Raw genomic sequence first — 19,078 nt, 5'->3', positions numbered from 1 at the left:
GAATGTTTGAAGGATAAGTCATACAAAATATTAATTTATTAATAACTTAGCAATTTTTTAGTGACAAATTATAGGTATCCTTCCTGCTGTTTTAATTTATCTCAATATTTTTATTAATTTAAGAAATAACTGGACATGAATATATGGTTATATGTAAGCAAATAAATAAAATAATTCATCTTTAATTCATAACATTTTATAACAAAAGTTTTTTTTTATAATATACTTACCAATCAACAGTAAAAGTATTTTGGTTAAAGGAAATTTCATTTTTCAATTTTAGTGTTCGGGTCCAATTTTGAAATTTCACACTCAATTAATGAAAATTGATACATTTTACACTGATCTATCACATTGTAGCAATTTTTGTTTTATGCGATAAGGCTGTGTTTGGTACGAGCTATCTCCTAAGATAGATAGACATTAGCAATTTGGGAATCTCGTTATACCATGTTTGGTTAAACAGATTACAATATTTTCCTACCAAAATTATTCCCCCAACCATCCATGTTTGCATGTAAATTGCACTAAATAGACATGTAACACAATCCCACTTTGGAGCAGGTATTTTGAGTTGTCTAGCTAAATGTTCCAAAAAGTAACAATTTTCTGACGAACATACCCTCACCTAATCTAATTGCTGAAAGTGATATCTGCTACCAAATATAATTGCACACTAACAGCTCACTTTTCAATATGGGTAAAGGGTTATTTGGTGATTCAAAATTTTTATAAAAATGGTTGTTTTGGTAATTGCAACTCATTTTTCATCAATATTTTATCTCTAACCAAACATAGACTTTATAAATTTTACTTAATTTTTCCGATAATTTTTTTTTCGAACCAAATAACTTTTTTTACATTTTCCTACCAAACATACTTTTCCACTATTTTCTTAGTATTCAAATTTTTTTCTCCTGAACCAAACGCCCCTCTAAGGTATATTCTCGTCACCTTTTGTTTCAATTAATATAATAGAATATAGCATTTCCTACACATGGTGCACTTAGGTATGGTCTACAATTGAAAGTTTAGATGGAGGGGAAGTTGCCATTAATATTTGAGTCAAGTAGCAAGATGGCGGATTAGAGGGAAGGTGCAACTGAAATAAAACCTTCAAAATAACAAAATGTAGTCCTCTCTCTCTCTTAAAATAATAAACTTGTATTTAGCTAACTGAAACTTTACTAAAAAAATCAAATGGTAATAGTGCAGTTGGCGTATTGGAGTTAAGCAGGTGGGAGTGAGAGTATGTATTCGATCCTTCTCAGTTTGGGAGGAATTTAAAGCTTTAATCATGTTTACACCTCGAATTGGACTAGTCGTGAAGTGATGAACCAATTAGAATATTTCAAAAATAAAATAAAAAAATTCATAAAATAAATCGCAGTCCAAAGCTATATACTACAGAACTAATTCATTTTATGTGTTAAGAGTGCAATTAACATAATTAATTTTACAGATTCCATTCATCTCGCACCAATTGAGACAGATTCCCTTGAAAACGTTTGGAGGACATAATGTGCACGTGTATTCAACAGAGAGACAATAAGTACAATACTTGGATCCGAATAGAATACATAGAAGAAAAAGGAAAGGAATAATTTCCAAGAAACTTATAGAAGCGCGTTGACCAAACTACAAAACCCTTGTCCCGGACTCTTGAAATATTACCCATTCTTTGTGTTCTTTACGTTCACATGGAATAGAACTTGAGGTATTCTCCACGCGAGGAAGAGATAGCTAGCTAGCTAGGAAGAAGACTAAGAAGAAGAATAGCAAAAAAGAAAAGAAAAGAAAAAAGAAGCCAATTAGTGTGTTGAATCTAAGTTCGAATCATCCAAAAGTGAGATATGGAAGGAGAGAGAGGTGTTCCAAACTACGAGCTTCAAGTTTCATTCACCAACACCCCACAAGCCATGAACGAAATGGGTTTTGTTCAATTTGAAGAAAATCAGGTCCTTGGATTCTTGTCACCCTCAGCACAATCTCAATCTTCTCAGCTCTCTCAATCCTTAAACTCTGGCAGCACCGCCGCCGCCACCACAACCATCGGATTTAGTCATAACGAACTTGTCACCAGAACTTGGAATAACGACCAGGTTGTTCACTTCGAGAGTACTTCTTCTGCTCATTAATCTTCATAAATAAAAGAACTAAAACTTCTATAACCTTCACCCTTATAATAATTTGTTATGAATTTTATTTACTTTTGTGTTTTTTTTTTTTTCTTCTTATGTCCTTTTCGATTTTAGGGTATTCTTTTCATCATTTTTCCTTAAAACGATTTTGCTTATGGTACTATAAACTTTTAGGTGGGAAATCTGGATCCCAAAGTTGGCAACGATGAAAATTTCACTGGAAATGCCAGTGATGGTGACAACAACTCATGGTATCCTTCTTCCTTCTTCAATTTCATTACCCTATTTACAATTTTTATGTTTCCCCTCATGTCACTCTCACACACACAGTGCACGCACGTAAATAGTTATTTAGATACCTAATTAAGAAGTTACTGTTCATTAGGCTTCCGACAAGAATGATATATACTCTACAACCATTATATGGAAGGGTTTGCTTCTTTTGTGTCTTGGGTTATGAGGAGCAAGGGCAAAGGCTCAAAAAGTCTTGATACTTATTGATACTCGAATCCACTAGCTAGTAGTGCATCACTGACTCGCATATTCTATCAAACATATCACTTTTTCTATTTTTATCTTAAGGCTTAACCGTGTTCTAATTTAAGATAGATCATTAACAGAGATGAAAGTAGGTGAATTAATATTTTAAAGTATAATTATATTATTTATTGTACGTATTAATTGTGGTAGGTGGAGGAGTGGAGCTACAGAGAAGAGCAAGGTGAAAACAAGGAGGAAGCTTAGAGAACCAAGGTTTTGTTTCCAAACAAGAAGTGATGTAGATGTGCTTGATGATGGTTACAAATGGAGGAAATATGGCCAGAAAGTTGTCAAGAATAGCCTTCATCCAAGGTAATCCTGATTAACCCCTTTCTGATTTATTGATATATATGCAAAACTGAATTTAAAGCAGCATTTGTTTTGGATAAATTGGAAGCCATAATTAGGATTATTGAAGCATAATATTAATTACAAAACGTTAAAGAAGGGAGGGAGAGATGAAAAGAAAACTATAAACTAATCAAGATGCTGAAACCCGTAAAAATTAGAGAAATTATTGCTGTCTATTCGGATAATATTTTCCTACTTTATTTTGGTGTGCAAAACTATCTATGAAATGCATAAGTTAACTGTATCTTTGAGTACACTGGCAACATCGTAGGCATTATTCCCGGAAGAATGAAGGTAAAATGTCCTTTTTAGAAAATGTGTGTCGGTAGTGAATAATTCAATCAAATAGTCACAACTCAAGTCACAAGATTATAGTTATTTATCTTGGATTTTTCTTTTCAAAAAAAAAGAAAAAGACATATATGAAAGATTATTAACACACGGAGACAAATGAAAGAGGGGGAATCCATAGCGTATTATAAGGAAAATTTAATTTCTCATTCAAGATATACCATTTCTTCCAATACTATATGAAAGGCTGAAGAGAGAAGATTGTTGGTACATAAAGAGCCTTCGGCTTTAACTTCAAATCAAAATTGATAAGGGGGAAGAAAACAAATAAGGATAGATATATCACCGAGTATATTTGGTGTGGGTTATTATTAGAGTTTTGACAATATATAAGGTGCAGTATATATAGGGTCCCCTCTTTCGTACTCTACTTCAAAACCATCCAGTTTGTCATGGTATTTCTATGACAAACTTCTAGCTCCCACACATTCATCTATCTCTGAAAAAGGTCGCACTTGAACGTAAAGTTTTTCCTTGTAACTCAAAATCATTTATCTATGTTTTTCCAAATCGTATGTTTATTTTCATCTAAGAAACCTTACAATCATATTTAATTGTTTCTATTACATTCCTTCTTTTCTAGTTTGGTATTAATATTAGATCATTTACTATTATTACTTTTAATCTAAATGATTTATTGGTTTCGTGCATGGACTCTCCATTCAAATACAGTAATAACATACAAAGTTCTCACAATTTCTTTACATGCATGTACATCTGAGGGAAATATGTCATTTTCCTCTCAATGTTTGTCATATCGTCACTTTTTAATTGAATTGAAAGTAGTCTGTCGGAGTTTCAATCTTTTTTTTTTTTTTTAACAATAATCGACATAAATCCAAGTTTTAGGATAATAAAATTTTATTAAGTCACAATTGACATAATATATTGTGGATGATGTTAAGTTGTAAGACAAAAATTTGATAAAGTCCTTTAATTATGCGCTTGTAGTGATGTTCTCCATTAAAAACAACACATATTATTTTTCAGTTACATCATCATAAAAATTTTACCTAAGTTTTATCCTATAAAAGGAAATCAAACAGTTATTGACATGTGCCTTAATGCTATATATTAAGGGTATATAAAAGCTAAGAATTGACTAAGTTAGTTCCAACATCACTTACAGGTACGGTAAAAGAAAAAGCAGTGTTCTAGGTGTGACTGCGCCAATTGAAACATAACGGGATCTTTCTAAAAATGTGGTGATCTAGACAAGTTTTAGGCTTTGATATAGAAGGTAAATAGATTACTCATACATTAAATGCATCCGTTTACAAGAGGTCTTAATAAAGTAAAATAAAAATTTTAAAAGAGGAAAAATCTTATTGTTAAGTAACCCAGTGCTTATTAGCTTTTCCTTGCACCTTTTCTCAGTTCCCTCCTCTATAAGGATTATAAGAACAAATTGGCAGGAAAATCTAGTGCTACGTGGATGGCCTTGTTCCATAATTTTCAGCACTTACGTACGAAACTCTAATTTTGCTGAGTTTTAGGCGTGGCATACCTACATGTATGTTTTAAAATTTCAAGCGACACAACCACTGCTTTTCAGTTTTATTTTCGTAAATCATCAACAAAATAAATCACCAGTTTTCATCAAAACTACTATCAATTACTTAAAAAAAAAAAGGCGGTAGCATGATGAAATTTTAAACTATAACTTAATCCGAAGAGGAAATAATAATTTATAGATAGGAAAACATGTTAACCCTGTTGTTGGGCCTCATACTTGAGCGGAGAATGTTGAAAATAATCAAGTGTGAATGAGTAGTGATGAAGTAAGTCCTACGTAAGCTAGACTTAGATCAAATGAAGATCATATAAGTGCAAAAGACCCATAGACTTACAATTTTAAGATTTTGAGTTAAGATGTGGTATCAGCCCACTTATCGTGATTTGTTATTTGGTCCATTAGTGAAGATTTTCGTTGTTAAGAGTTTTCGGCTCTCATGTGCCATTCTAAACTCTGATATCAAAGCCTCGTAAGTGAAAAAGATACATAGTTTTATGATTTTAGATTTAGACGTGATGTCAATCCACTAAATTCTTTTTATAAAGGGTTTTGGCCTCCCCGTTGGGTGCATGGGAGGGGACAGATGAATAATTTTACTTGAGGTACTTTGGAACAATAATGCAAAAAGGTCAAAGTGGTATATCCATTATCCTGAAACTAAGAAAGCTCAACTTCCGTTACATATCATCATTATAAGATTGCGCTTAAAGTTATGTACTTAGAAGTGCAATTAGGATGATGGGAAAGTTATTGAAATGACTTCAGGAACAAAGGTTCATGAACTGGGTGCAGAAAACTTTTCCAATATATATATGATGATGGGACTTAGTGTTTAACAACCGAGAACTTTTATGATCAAGAGATGCAGTACCAAACTTGGTTATTTTTATTGGAAATAAAGAGAGGAGTTGTAATAGGAGAAGCTTGTGTCTCGCTATAAGAAATTTGTATAACTTTGTACAAATCAATGATAAAAATATTTTAAAATCACAATATATAAAATCATTAATGTAGTGTCATCCAACATCTTAAGTTTTTAAGTTGAATTGATTTTTTACATGGTACTAGAGTCTCGATGTCCCATGTTTGATCCTTGCTAGCCCTCATTTTCTTTGTGAAATTTCTTAGCACAGATAAATTGAGCCTGATGTGTAGAGCTGAAAAGCGAGGCGGGGCGGGGCGGGTTCATTTTTGGGCGGGTTGATGGCGGGCATAGGCGGGCCGAGGGGGGGGTCAGTGTAAAATAAGCTCGAGCTGGCGGGTCAACCCGCCCAACTCGCCAAACGGAGCGGGGCGGGCTGAGTTTTTCAGCCCACTTTCAAAAGCGGAGCGGGGCGGGCTGGCTCATTTTTTGGCGAGTTGATGGCGGGGCGGGCCGCCCACTTTGCCACCTCTACTGATGCGTTATCTATCTTTCAAGTCCAACTGGCTCTTTTGTGAGAGATCGTGTTAGAGATATATAAAATCACTAATGTAGCCTCACCTAATAGCTTAAACTTTTGGGTTGAATTGATTCTTTACCATCTCACTTTTGGTTTAAGCCTATTTAGTTAGAGTTGTGTTTCTTGGGATGGCTTAAATGCCTGTAAAATTTATTTGTTTTTTTTATTAAAAATATAATAATCTCAAGTTTTTAGAGTATCCTTAAGACTAATTATAAAAAAGGATTTATGTATAAAAAAAGATTTTATTTTATTTTTGTTTAAAATAAAGTGTGATGGTTAGCAATTGTGTTACATGCCTAATTTTAAATGGTTAAAGAATGATAATTGTATGATAAAAATTATTACCATTTTAATATTTTAAGTGTATATTATGCATTAATTTTATGACATTTTGGTTATAAATATGTTTGATTAAAGTGGAATTTCGTAACATATGATATAAGTTTTGAATTTAATAATAAAATTTGTGAGAAAATCATACTATAAAAAAGTTATTTTCTTATATATAACATTGTTGTCAATCTCTTAAGATATAATTTATTTAAGGGGTGATTGCACATTGAACTTGCATGAAGTTAATTAGTGCTTATTACGCCTATTATTCTTCACTTTTGTTAAATTGCACTCACATATATTTCTTTATGAATTGATTATGATCACATTAAACTTGCATGATGTTAGTGCTTGTTACACAAAAAATCAAATTGGTTATTTAATAATTAATAATTAATGCCAATAATTTTATCATCAAATTGACGTCAATTTAAGGATTAATTTGACAATGAAAAGTGATATTAAACTAATTTTTGGAATTATTCCATGGGTTAAGTGGATATCCTTTAAAAGGACACAAGTTGTGTTTTTTTAGTGACTTACACAAAGTCTGACTGATAAGACTTGTGTAAAGTTATTTTTTTTTACTTTACACGTGAGCGATGTGACTGAGAAGAGAGAAAAAAAAAAGTAATTTTTCAGATTTACACAAAGTCTTACCGGTTAGACTTTATATAAATCATCTAAAAGTACAGAAGAAGCTTGTGTCCTTTCAAAGGTTTCCCTTATTCCATTTACTCTTATTTATTTATCAATCTCATCTCAATTTTGTGATATGGCAGAAGTTACTACCGCTGCACCTATAGCAACTGTAGGGTGAAGAAGAGGGTTGAACGACTGTCAGAGGATTGTCGTATGGTAATAACCACCTATGAAGGTAGACATAATCACTTCCCTAGTGACGACTCAAATTCATCGGACCATGAATGCTTTACCTCTTTCTAACAGGTCACTCCATTACTGATTAAGAAAAAAAAAATGCTATGCCGTTTTCAATGATCAACATGCATTTATGAACTTAAATTAAGACAATCTTTGATTATAAGATATTGCCGTGTACTTGTTACAAAGTTCACTTTGCTTCAAAGATGAACTCAATCATGTCATTTTTCAGGAAGCTCTTTATGTTTATATATTTATTGAGAAAAAATTGTATATCATTTTAAAGGACGTAAAGTTGTGTCATTTTAAGTGAGAGAAAGAGAGATAAACGAAGAGAAAGTGGACAAAAAAATATAAAGGTGTGGGTCTCATCTCTTTGTGAGAGTGAAAGGATATAAGTTGTGTCATTTAAAAGGACAAACATTTTTCCCATATTTATTATTAACATTAACGTGGAGCCAAATTTTGTTGATGAAAAACATGCTTTGTGTAGGAGGGGAAAATTATACGGTTATATATATTATATATGTCCAGCAATTTCTCTTGAATAGTTTTAACCTTTCAATGGTAAAACTTGGTTTGTGTGTGTATGTGTGTGTGTTTTTTTAAAAATAAAATAAAAAAATAAGAGCTTTCTTTTCTTCATTCATGGCTGAAATCCACTTTGGATCCTTGACTGCATTTATCAAAGGAGTGAGGCTCTAAGTCTCTTGCAAAGAGACCACTGAATGATGACCCGGTGTAACTTCATTTGATAATGACAAGTCTTTAATGAGATAACATCATGACTGTGGGACTCTACTTGAACGACGTAGCTGGTTTCCTACTGTCTGTTCTCTATTTCAGATTCATAACTATATATACAGTTTCTTTGTTATTTGCCACGTTCCTTCATCTGACTTATAGTAGTAGGATCATTTTCGTTATGATGAATAATATTCCAAGAATTTATCGGATTTGCGTGGGAGATACAGAACTAGACACTTAATTGCAATCTTCAATTTAGCATCTTGAGAATTAAAGTAGTGATTTTCATCTAAAGTGACATACCTTAGCACAAGCATTTTTTTAGTCGCTTGAGAGAAACATCGATATCCCTCATGCCTACCACTGTCGCCCACAAAATCACATTCTTCTAGTATAGTATTTGGTATGTGCACATTATGCATTGGAGAGGTCAGGATATAAGTCGGTGACCATTTCAAGCGGAGACATCTTGTTTGATTTTGCAGTATTTTCGTCATGAACCCAAGTAGCTCAGGCACAGCTCTTATTAAATTAAAACTTCTAGACTAAGTAGTGATAACTATTATGAATTCTTCGAAAAGCAAAGCAAAAATTTGGAACTGTAAAATGGCCAATTGAATTCAAGACGAGTAGTTCAATAGAACATCAGGGCAGGATAATAAATCGATGCCATATGAAGATTGAAAAGCATGTATGAAATAAATAAAAAAAATACTTTTACCAAAAATAGAGTAGTTAGAATACTATTCATCAGCTCAAACATTGAATCTTTTACTCAAACAAATATGCAGTATTAATTCCTTCACAAACAAGGCCAGGCAGATGCTGCTGCTACTAACTTAAGCACACCTACCTGAACTACAATACTGCAAGCTGTATTTGCCCATTAATGGACGTCATGGAAATATATAGGCAAACCACAATTCATTACAATCTAATCTTTTTTGGTACCAAGAAAACCTACATTTCAGACTCCCATGGCAGTTGTCTGCTAACAATATCATCCTCCAACTAGATTAAAAGCTTAACTGCAGCCTCCAGAACCTTGATGAAATCATACTTGGGCTCGCCTCAGTCTTACTCAGACGTTAGAAGGTTAAATGCTGAATTGCAAGGAATGGAAATCGAGCATCACATCAAGTACAACAACCTTCTAGATAGAACTAGTAGACTGACAGACTAGGCACTGATATCTATCGGGTGAGAAGTCTGTATGAGGGTACATCTTCTAGCCGTGTTATGTCTTCAAGCAGAAGCTCTTTCTCTAGCTGACGGCGTGTAGATTTCATCACTGTCTGTTATAACATAAGTAATATAGGTATAAATATAAGCAAAGATAATCGCTAGCAATCTTATGAAGATTCTATATTTTAATTAAATTTGCTAGTGCCATAATTTTTCCCTATCTCTGCAGAACAAACTCGGGATAAAGAATACATACGTTAAAATCCATGTATGAGGCACGCATAGAAAGCCATTGATGATCCATCAGCTTGAATGTTATGCAATAGAGAAGATCAAAAGCTGTTTCGTTTTCTGTCAGACATCCATAAATTAATTTAGTTACTTGAAACAGCAAGTTAATATACAATGACAACTCCCACTATCTAGGTAAAAGCAATAATCTTGTAATCACAAGTGTTTTCTTAGAGCAATGCCATGTGGTACCAAAGATTTTTCACAAATCTATTATGAATGATGTGGCACCAATCAGGTGAGATAAAAAGTAAAACAGTTAGAGAAAAAGACGAAATAAATAGGTAGTGGAAGAAAAATGCTCCTTACAAAAGCCTTCATAACAAACTTACAAATCACTTATCATAATATTTAGCATTTTCAATTTTGTTATGGTTAAGTCCCAACCTTTCTGCTTCCCTTCCAAAGCGAAAAAAAAAATAAAATAAAAAATAAAATTAAAAGAATAATGCAGAGAACAATAAAAATCACCTGCAAGAAATTTTAGGAAGGTTGCTCCCACCAGTGTCCGTGGCTTGACTGTCAAGGCAAATAACATTATTAACAGATAACATCATAATCGAATTCAATTCATTTTTTTTTTTTTTTGGTACATAGAATTCAATTCATTACTTATGAAAGACATCTATCATGCAGCAGCCTGCATTAAATATCATGCAAACTCATGATATCTCACATCAGAAAATATAATTGAAAATATTATAAGGTTGGTAACAAGATAGTGGACCGATGTTGCATGAATCAAGAGAAAACAAAAATTTATTAAAACACAAGGACCTAGCAATATCATTTCTTTTTAAAAATTTTAAAAACAACTTCTATAATATGATTTTTTTTTTTTATAATAATGCTAAGAAGTGGGGAGAGAACGTAAGAGTTAGATTGGAATGGCAAACTTCTCCTATTATTTCAAATAAAGTAAACACATTATGTAGGGTGGGCACATCTAATCCGTTAGAATTACAATATGGCACCAACAACCATTCAAATAATGATCAGTCGTATCTGTTGCAATACTGAAGCATGCAAAAGAAAATGGTAAAATAAAATACGCATATTTATGTCATATAACATTCAATGGGCCCTTTAAGTAGAAAGTTCGAAGTGCTTTACAAAATTGACATATCCTCACAGTCCAATAGGCAGAAACATGATATATGCTCAGACTAGAAAATTTAATAGCAGGAGAACTAATAAACCTGCTTCAAGATCGAGCATCTGAATAAGCATGAATGTAATGTTAACACCAGCAACAGCAAATGGGTATTCCCACACTGATCGGTCTCCTTCCTGCTTCCGTAAAAGATCCTGAAAGGATTTCTACAAAACGAAAAGTTTTAAGTTTTATCATGAAGAGACTAGCCCTGGAGGGACAAGGGTCTCACTGAAATTAAAAAAATGTGTCTTAGTAAAACCTGAAAGATCACAGCCATGTTTCTAATACATAACTATCCCTAAAAGAAACAAACTAAACAACCAGTCATTACAAATGAAAAATGCAGTCTATGCTTCAAGACTTCAACACCAAAAAAGTGAAAGTATGCAAGGAGCTAGGGTTATGAGCATGAAAAAGAGGACAAACCATATTTTAGAAAATTATATGTTGATGAATCTAAGCATTTAAGGCATATTATTAAGAAATACTAAAATGACCGCTTTGTTAATCTCTTTGGGCATTCAAAGGAGCTTTATTCATAACATTCTAAATCTAAAAATTAGATTTGGCCAACCTAAGTCAAAACTAAGGCTCCAAAATGTTCATTACAACACCAGAAAGAGTGAACAAAAAAAGAGAAACATATCATACCGGGAAATTCCTAGCAAAAAACAGCAAGTTCTCCAATGATATAAAACCACCACCCCTACCAAATATATACAAAGAGAAATCATTACCAACAAGCAGTTATAATGAAGAAAATATATGGCATTAGATGAAAACAACCAGAATAATATCTACCTAAAATCTGTTGATGGATCCTTTCCTTGCCAGCCCATGTCCTTCCACTGCTCAGAAATCAATCCACTGAGTTCTTCTTCAGGAAATGAAGCATTCCATAAAGCTCTTAGGGCATCCTGAGATAATGCATCAAAAACAAATCTAAATTACATTCTTAAGAGATCCAAGATTGTGCACATGGTAATAAACCATAGGAAGCACATAAAGCTATGGGAACATGGGTTGAAGTCTTTGGAAGACTTCATAGTAACTGTCACATCACTTACAGAGACTTGAAAAACATTAATACAAATGATACCTGGTGCTCAGGGATAGAACTATCATACGGAACATCTATACGACTCTGTAGCTTCTGCAAACATTCCTCCTGAGAATTGAAAATTCAGCATTGAGAATTTGTTGTGCTATAATTATAAACAATATTTTATTGAAAGAATAAGTAGAGAGGGACATATTATATTGAACTCAGAAGGTATACAACACGAGCAAACATAAAAAAGTAAACAAAAAAACCCAACCTTGTAAAACCATGGGTATCATGGCAGCTATTACAAATTCAGAGGAAGCTATAAGTTGCACATAACTACAAAAATTTCCAACATGTATGAAAATATCCAGAAACAAGACAACGAGCACATAGCCAGGAATACAATTGGAAACCTTTTTTTATTTGGTAAGAAGGTAGATCTGTCAACATAAATACATAACTCAATATGTGTCTATTCCATATAGTCTAGAAAAGGCTTTTGTTTTGTTTTTTGTTGTTGTTGAAAATAGTTTAGAAGATGCTCATGTCATTAAAAAAATTAAGCATCTTTCTACAAATGTCACATTATTATAAGATTCCATTTATTACTATTATTATTATTTGTTTGCAGGAAGATGCCAATAGAAAAATAACAGAATCACTTAAGGAGTATCAAGCGGCTGCTTCAATAATTAAATCACAAAGTATTACCTGAGCTAGAGTTAAATCAAAAGAGGGTCGAGCATCACTCTCTCTTCTCTGTGCACAGACACAAGACAGACCTCGGCCAAGCCATGCGGTTGATCCTGTCACAAACTCAGCTGTAACAAAATAAAACTTCCCATAAATGAAGATCGAGCTTCCAGTTTTGTTGCTACAAATTATAACAATTTAATCGGCAGAAATCATGTTTTATTAGTCAGTAATTATCCTGAGTACATCATAGCTTTTGTTAAACTCGGTTTCTAAAAGCACTCATACTATTTGAACGGCAATTAGACTCATTGTTTATCTCACCCCTCTTTCATTTTTTATTGCATTCTAAATGATGTCTCGCTTGAAAAATATTTAGATTTCTATTACTCTAGATTTCATTTTTATTTTTTATCTCAAAGCTGAGGCGAAGTAAAAAGAATATGGCCAAGTAAGCAAATATAACCACAGAGTAGAGTGGGCTTTGCTTCAATCATTATGCTAGACACTGGCTTTGTTTCAATCATACTGCTAGCCAATAGCTTGCTTTAATTACAATTTTCAACTTTTCTGCATTTAATCAGTAGAGCTCTGCTTCACGCAAAAATAAAAAGTATCTGCATTTTCCAATATATATGATTAAAGTTGCATTTCATGAATGCTAGATCTACGAGATAACCCCATCACAGATAGTACCTAAAAAATAAGCATAATAAACAGCTTTTAACGCTAACATCAACATCTTCCATGGTCGACTGAGCTCGATAGAGATCTCTAGCTAGCTCAACTCCACCAAATCAAAAGAAAGGGGAAAAATAAAAAAAACCAAATTAAAAAACAGTAACTGTATGAATTCATTCACAAACGCAATTTTGAATATCCGCAAACAACACGCAAGTAAAAAAGCCCGAGTTCAATCTCGATTCAAAGATTCAAACGTTACGGAGAGAGAAAGTCGAGAAAATCACAAGAAAACTTAGTTAGAAAAATTGAATTTTGTTTTTATTTTTTTTACCAGAAGTTGAATTGCATGCGTTGCCTCGGTCAAGACCCTGCGAAATCCTCCTAACAGCGACGAACGAACCACCTCTATCATCCATTATTTTTCCGGGAAAAACTCAGTTTCCCGGAAAATCCCACTGTGAAAAATCCAAACAAAGCGGAAACGCCAATCAACTCAAAAAATGCGGGAAGGAGGAGCACCTAACCGGTACAAAGACAGAGCAAGAAACGGCTTGACAGCGCTAGAAAGAACCAAAACGGAAAGAATAGATTCGGTTGCAGATTTTTCCGGGAAACAAACGGAAAATGAGAGAAAAAGAAGATGAAAATGGAGGTGGGAGCGAAGTACGGTGAGAAAGGGAAAAGAATCTTGAAGCACCACAGAAGAGAAGAGAAAGAAGAAGAGAAGAAGAAGAAGAAGAAAAAAGAAAAGAATTACATGAAGCTTGTTATGGTTATTGATATTGATATTATAGGGTTTTTGCAAGATCTGAGAGAAGAAGAGAAGACAGTTACAATTCAGAGTCTGTTTCTCTCTCTAAAACGTATAACGCATCTTTCGCCCCCCTCCTCTCTGTTTGAGGCGTTTTTCGAAGACAGACTGTGCTGAGTGCTCTTTTACTTACACAACCAATTTTTACTTTATATACTGATAGGAATAACATTATTATTATTATTATTATTATTTACGGAGAATGATATTGTGACAACAAAGTTGTGTTACAATCAAGTGACTACCAATCAATCTCATCGTTAGATCGATTATGTTGATCCAACAGTTATATTTATTTTCATCTTTGTATGGTCATGATTCCCCATATTTAAAGTGAAAGCATTAAATATTAGAAATAACATTATTATTAGGGAAATTATACTCTTATGTTGCATAAGATTACTCTCTTATTTTACACTCACATAAAAAGATGTGCATCTCTTTTCTTTTCTTTTTCTTTTTTTTAAAATTGATGGACTCCACTTAATTTATCTCACAACATAAGATAGTAAAACCCTTATTATTATTATTAGGGGACAAACAATTATATAGTCAATCTATTTAATTTTTTATCCTTATTATTTATTAAGGTTAAATTAAATTTAAACTAATGGTGGAAAAAGATAAACAAATAATGTAATTAGTTGAGAAAAATCCCTCTAGAAATAAAATAAAAAAATTTATATCTTTCGACTGTTGATTTAAATTTAATGTAAGAAAATTAATTCTGACGATAATTAAAAGGTAGTAACTGTAGAAAAATTAAATAGATAGATAATATGATGATTCTATTATTATTATTATTATTATGTATTTAATATTTCTCATATTATACAAGATAATTTTTACTACATATATATAAAAATATGTGTAGTTCATATTTTCTATTTCTCTCTACTCCTTACATGAGCTCATCATATAGAATCCATATATTTTTATATATGAGTAAATATAAATATATGAGTAAAAAATATATTTATCTTACGACAAACATTAAATTTTATTATTATTATTATCATTATTATGCACAAACTAAATGGGTCAACCGTCTAACATATTCGACTCAAATTTTTACTTAAATTTTTCTTATGTATAATGAGAAAATAACACACAATATGCCGACAGTTAGGAATAAAAGTGGGCTGGATTGGGTCAAGCTTTATCCTGAAAAGTTCAAGCCTATTCAAAAAAATTTCAAATCAGTCTGGCCCAAACCTAGTACAAGTTTAACTGTTAGTATGACTTGTCCCGTTATAAAAAAATAAATTGCATGGCCTAACTCGTTAGCCTGTTAATTTTTAATTTTCAAGCAGCACCATGAATCAACTTCACAAAATACTCAAACAAATTCTGTTGCTAAACCAAAAATCACAATTTCAACGTCCAAATAGAATCATGAATCACAATAAAAACTCATCACAATCTACATTTAAGTCACTTTCAAAAGCAAAATGCTCAAACTAAATAGCATATATTTCATCAGATCCAACAAACAAATTCATACTATGTAAATTAAAATAACTATATGAATCCAACAAACAGATCATGATGCTTGTAGTAAGTATAACCTCTCCAAAAAACCTCTTAATATATTCATATACACAATCTAACATGTTGAGATATTGATTCCTCCTACATAAGAAATATAGTCAAATTTCTATTAAAAAATAATTGAATATAATTGAGTTATAAATAATTGCAATTGATTAAATTTATATCTTTTGTTTTTTTCTTTAAGGCATACTTATTCTATTTTATTTTATTTAAAATAAATAGTACAATATAGGTCGGCCTGTAGGCTTATAGGTCAGGCCTTGTGAAAGTGGGTCTACGACCTATTTATTGAACAAGTTTTTTCAAGGCCCAAGCCCGACCTATTTTATGAAATATACTAGGTCAAGTTTGACGTAGGCCGAGCCGTAGGCCCACGTAGGCCGGCCGATTGTCCTCAAACTAAAAATTTTTATTTTATTTTTTTATAAACTCAGAAAACAAAAGAGAGAGAGAAAAAAAACTATGTTTCGTTTGAGAAAAAAAAAAGAGAAAGAGAAAACAATTGGAAGCAAAAAAAAAAAAAAAACTAAGAAATAAATGTTAAGAAAAGGGAAGAAATGACACAAGTCATGAGTTATGACTCTTAAGGAGAGTTATAGACATATTTTAAGCAAGCCAACTTAACCAGGAAGGAACCATGCCTGAATCTAAATCTTTGTGATTTAATTATGAATTTCCAAGTCAAATCTTGAATATGTTTTTCTATGTTCTGGTAGAGAATGCAAGTTTAAGATTTAATTATGAACCAAGACATATTAATAATTTTAGACTGTGGCATGCAAGTTTATTAGATTATAATTTAAATCATGAATTATCAAATAAATTTTTGAATCTGAATGATGAGTCGTAGTAAATGATAGGATTCAAAGATACAGTTACAAGTTACAACTAATTTGAAATATATGTTATAATAAGAGATATATTATTTTTATTCAGATATAAAATTAAGAAGTATTTTTAGTTATTAGTTATTTATTTAATGACTTTTATAATTAATAAATTAGAATTATTAGATGTAAATAGAATCGAAATAAAAATAAATAGTATAACTTACATGATATAAAATAATCCTAATTCATCATATAAATAATATATACACATAATAATTTTAAATTAAAAATTAACGAAGCAACTTAGACATATATAGCTTGAAATAGGGTGAATTCAGCTTGTTTAATTTGTTTTAATTTAACAATTTAAATTTCATGTGGAATTCCCCAACCATGGATAACATTAAAAGTGAGAAATATCATTTAATTGAAGAGTTAATTAAAGAGAAGAAGATAGAGATGAAAGGTGGTGTGCAAATATATATATATATATATATATATATATATATATATATATATATATATATTATAAAAAGAAGAAGAATACACATGGGGAAGGATATTGTGACAACCAAGTTGTGTTACTACCAAGTGACTACCAATTAATCTCACCGTTAGATCGATTATGTTGATCCAACGGTTATATTTATTTCCATCTTTGTATGGTCATGGTTTCTCAAATTTAATTTAATACTTTATATTTATTTTCACCTTTGTATGGTTATGATTTCTCATATTTAATGCTTTCACTTTAAATATGGGAAATCATAATCCTACAAAAATGAAAATAAATATAACCGTTGGATTAACATAATCGATCTAATGATGAGATTAATTGGTAGTCATTTGGTAGTAACACAACTTAGTTGTCACAATATCCTTCTCCTTTATATATGTAAAGAGATTATCTTATTCTCAAGAATAAAAACTTGAATTCCTTGTGTAAAAATATGCATAGTTATATTTAATTTTCTTAAAATTAAAGATAATTAATAATGTTTTTCAATGCTTGTAAAAACTTTCAATAATGGATGACCATATGATTTGAAAGAATTATAAACTCACATGAATCAGGGACTAAATCATGACCACCTTCCCACATTGTAGCTTTCGTTGTTGCCAAGTTGCGTGTTTCATGACTCATGATATATACCTTCTAACTCGAGAGATGTGTAAATGGATTAATATATTTTATATTCTCAATCATTATTTAAGGGCTTTTAAACCCTTATAACTCTTTATTAATAATTAATTATCAAATTGACCTTTATTTTAAACTATTTCAAAAATTTAACCTCCTTAAAAAACATAACATCAATCTGCCCATGTTTGACCGTTGACCACCAAGTTTACCCGGGTACACCCCTCCCTACCCGGGTATATTTTGAAATTTTATACCTACCCGGGTAGGAAAGGATGTACCCGAGTATATTTCTTGAGATCTAAAAAATTGTTTGAATTATTTACCCGGGTAGAAACTGGTGTACCCGGGTAAATTGCTGTACCCACCTTCGAATTGAGTCGCCATTAATATCACACACCAAGCAGCAGTTAATTACATAAAACAAAATTCCCCAAAAAAAAAATAAATGAAGAACAAAAAGGAATCAAAACAGATTTTTCAATTACTTGATAAGAAGATAGGTGCATCTCGCTTGCGTGCTTCGGCGAAAGCTTCTTCACCCCATGGATACCAATCAACCTAAAAAATAATGGATTATGAGTGAAAAATGAAAAAGAAGCAATATTGTGAGGAACGTGAGAATAATAAAATAAGGGACTTACTGGGTTATGAGCGTGTTGAAGAAGATAAGAGCTTTGCTCGGAAGCAAGTCGATTGGTATACTTGTGGTTGGAATGAGATCTTGTTGCCATCGAAAGGACCTTGATTTTGAGAACAGGTGAGGAAGTGGAGTTTAATTTAGTGGAGTTTTAGGAAAGAGATACACACGAGATTTATCCAGGTACACCACTTCCTATTCGGGTAAATAGTTCAAACAATTTTTCAGATCTCAAGAAATATACCCGGGTACACCCCTCCTACCCAGGTAGGTATAAAATTTCAAAATATACCCGGGTAAGGAGGGGTGTACCCGGGTAGGCTTGGTGGTCAACGGTCAAACAGAGACATATTGGTGTTATGTTTTATAAGGAGGTTAAATTTTTGAAATAGTTTATAATGAAGATCAATTTGATAATTAATTATTAATAAAGGGTTATAATGGTAAAAAAACCATTATTTAAGAGAAGATGTCAATTAATTAATTAATCAGTGTTATCAGGACACTGATAACGAAACCTTAAAACCCTAAAATTTTGATTACCCATAATCTTTTTTGCTAGAAAGTGCTAAAACTTTGTGAGCATTAGACAACATCATGTGTCTGTGTAAGCCGAGGACGACCGTAATGCTCTCAAATTAAGCTTTTGAAAACAGAAGTCACATTTCACATGGGATGTTGCCAATCATGGCCCAGCCATGATGGATGCAAAGGGGAGTTCATTTGGAAAAGTGTGCAA

General features: G+C 32.1%; 2 protein-coding genes across 3 annotated transcripts; one reads left to right on the top strand and one right to left on the bottom strand.

Moving 5' to 3' along the window:
- Positions 1-1,720: 1,720 nt before the first annotated feature.
- On the top strand, positions 1,721-7,783 carry LOC133303762 (probable WRKY transcription factor 12). The gene is made up of 4 exons (XM_061503734.1): positions 1,721-2,102; positions 2,316-2,392; positions 2,832-2,993; positions 7,460-7,783. The coding sequence occupies exons 1-4, from the start codon at positions 1,854-1,856 to the stop codon at positions 7,620-7,622; spliced, it is 651 nt and encodes a 216-aa protein (XP_061359718.1). The 5' UTR covers positions 1,721-1,853; the 3' UTR covers positions 7,623-7,783.
- A 1,276-nt stretch (positions 7,784-9,059) lies between these two features.
- On the bottom strand, positions 9,060-18,475 carry LOC133303747 (uncharacterized). Of its 2 annotated transcripts, XM_061503713.1 has the most exons (10): positions 18,344-18,475; positions 18,188-18,260; positions 12,698-12,792; positions 12,038-12,106; positions 11,740-11,855; positions 11,590-11,644; positions 10,982-11,102; positions 10,254-10,301; positions 9,748-9,842; positions 9,060-9,601 (listed from the first exon to the last, which is right to left on the bottom strand). In XM_061503713.1, exons 1-10 carry the CDS (start codon positions 18,431-18,433, stop codon positions 9,500-9,502), a joined length of 864 nt encoding a protein of 287 aa, XP_061359697.1. In that variant the 5' UTR covers positions 18,434-18,475; the 3' UTR covers positions 9,060-9,499. The 2 variants fall into 2 exon arrangements, with proteins under 2 accessions (XP_061359697.1, XP_061359698.1); XM_061503714.1 differs by lacking the exons at positions 18,188-18,260; positions 18,344-18,475 and adding an exon at positions 13,695-14,281 and having other exon boundaries at positions 12,698-12,807.
- Between the last annotated feature and the right edge of the window lie 603 nt (positions 18,476-19,078).

The sequence above is a fragment of the Gastrolobium bilobum genome, unplaced genomic scaffold, assembly GCF_033153095.1.
Source record: "Gastrolobium bilobum isolate Gb01-03AN ecotype WA unplaced genomic scaffold, APGP_CSIRO_Gbil_v1 utg17830, whole genome shotgun sequence".
In the NCBI taxonomy this organism is placed as follows: Eukaryota; Viridiplantae; Streptophyta; class Magnoliopsida; order Fabales; family Fabaceae; genus Gastrolobium; species Gastrolobium bilobum.
The sequence above is the reverse complement of the archived record's forward strand: the minus strand, read 5'-3'. Positions and strand labels throughout refer to the sequence as shown.

What these genes read in the sequence shown, in the direction of transcription:
- LOC133303747 (XM_061503713.1), bottom strand. Translation starts at nt 18,433, where the DNA reads ATGGCAACAAGATCTCATTCCAACCACAAGTATACCAATCGACTTGCT. An exon ending in TTGATTTAACTCTAGCTCAG is followed by an intron (nt 12,107 to 12,697) that starts GTAATACTTTGT and finishes TTCAATTCTCAG; the next exon opens with GAGGAATGTTTGCAGAAGCT. An exon ending in GTTCTATCCCTGAGCACCAG is followed by an intron (nt 11,856 to 12,037) that starts GTATCATTTGTA and finishes GCATTATCTCAG; the next exon opens with GATGCCCTAAGAGCTTTATG.
- LOC133303762 (XM_061503734.1), top strand. Translation starts at nt 1,854, where the DNA reads ATGGAAGGAGAGAGAGGTGTTCCAAACTACGAGCTTCAAGTTTCATTC. An exon ending in GATGGTGACAACAACTCATG is followed by an intron (nt 2,393 to 2,831) that starts GTATCCTTCTTC and finishes TAATTGTGGTAG; the next exon opens with GTGGAGGAGTGGAGCTACAG. An exon ending in AAGAATAGCCTTCATCCAAG is followed by an intron (nt 2,994 to 7,459) that starts GTAATCCTGATT and finishes GTGATATGGCAG; the next exon opens with AAGTTACTACCGCTGCACCT.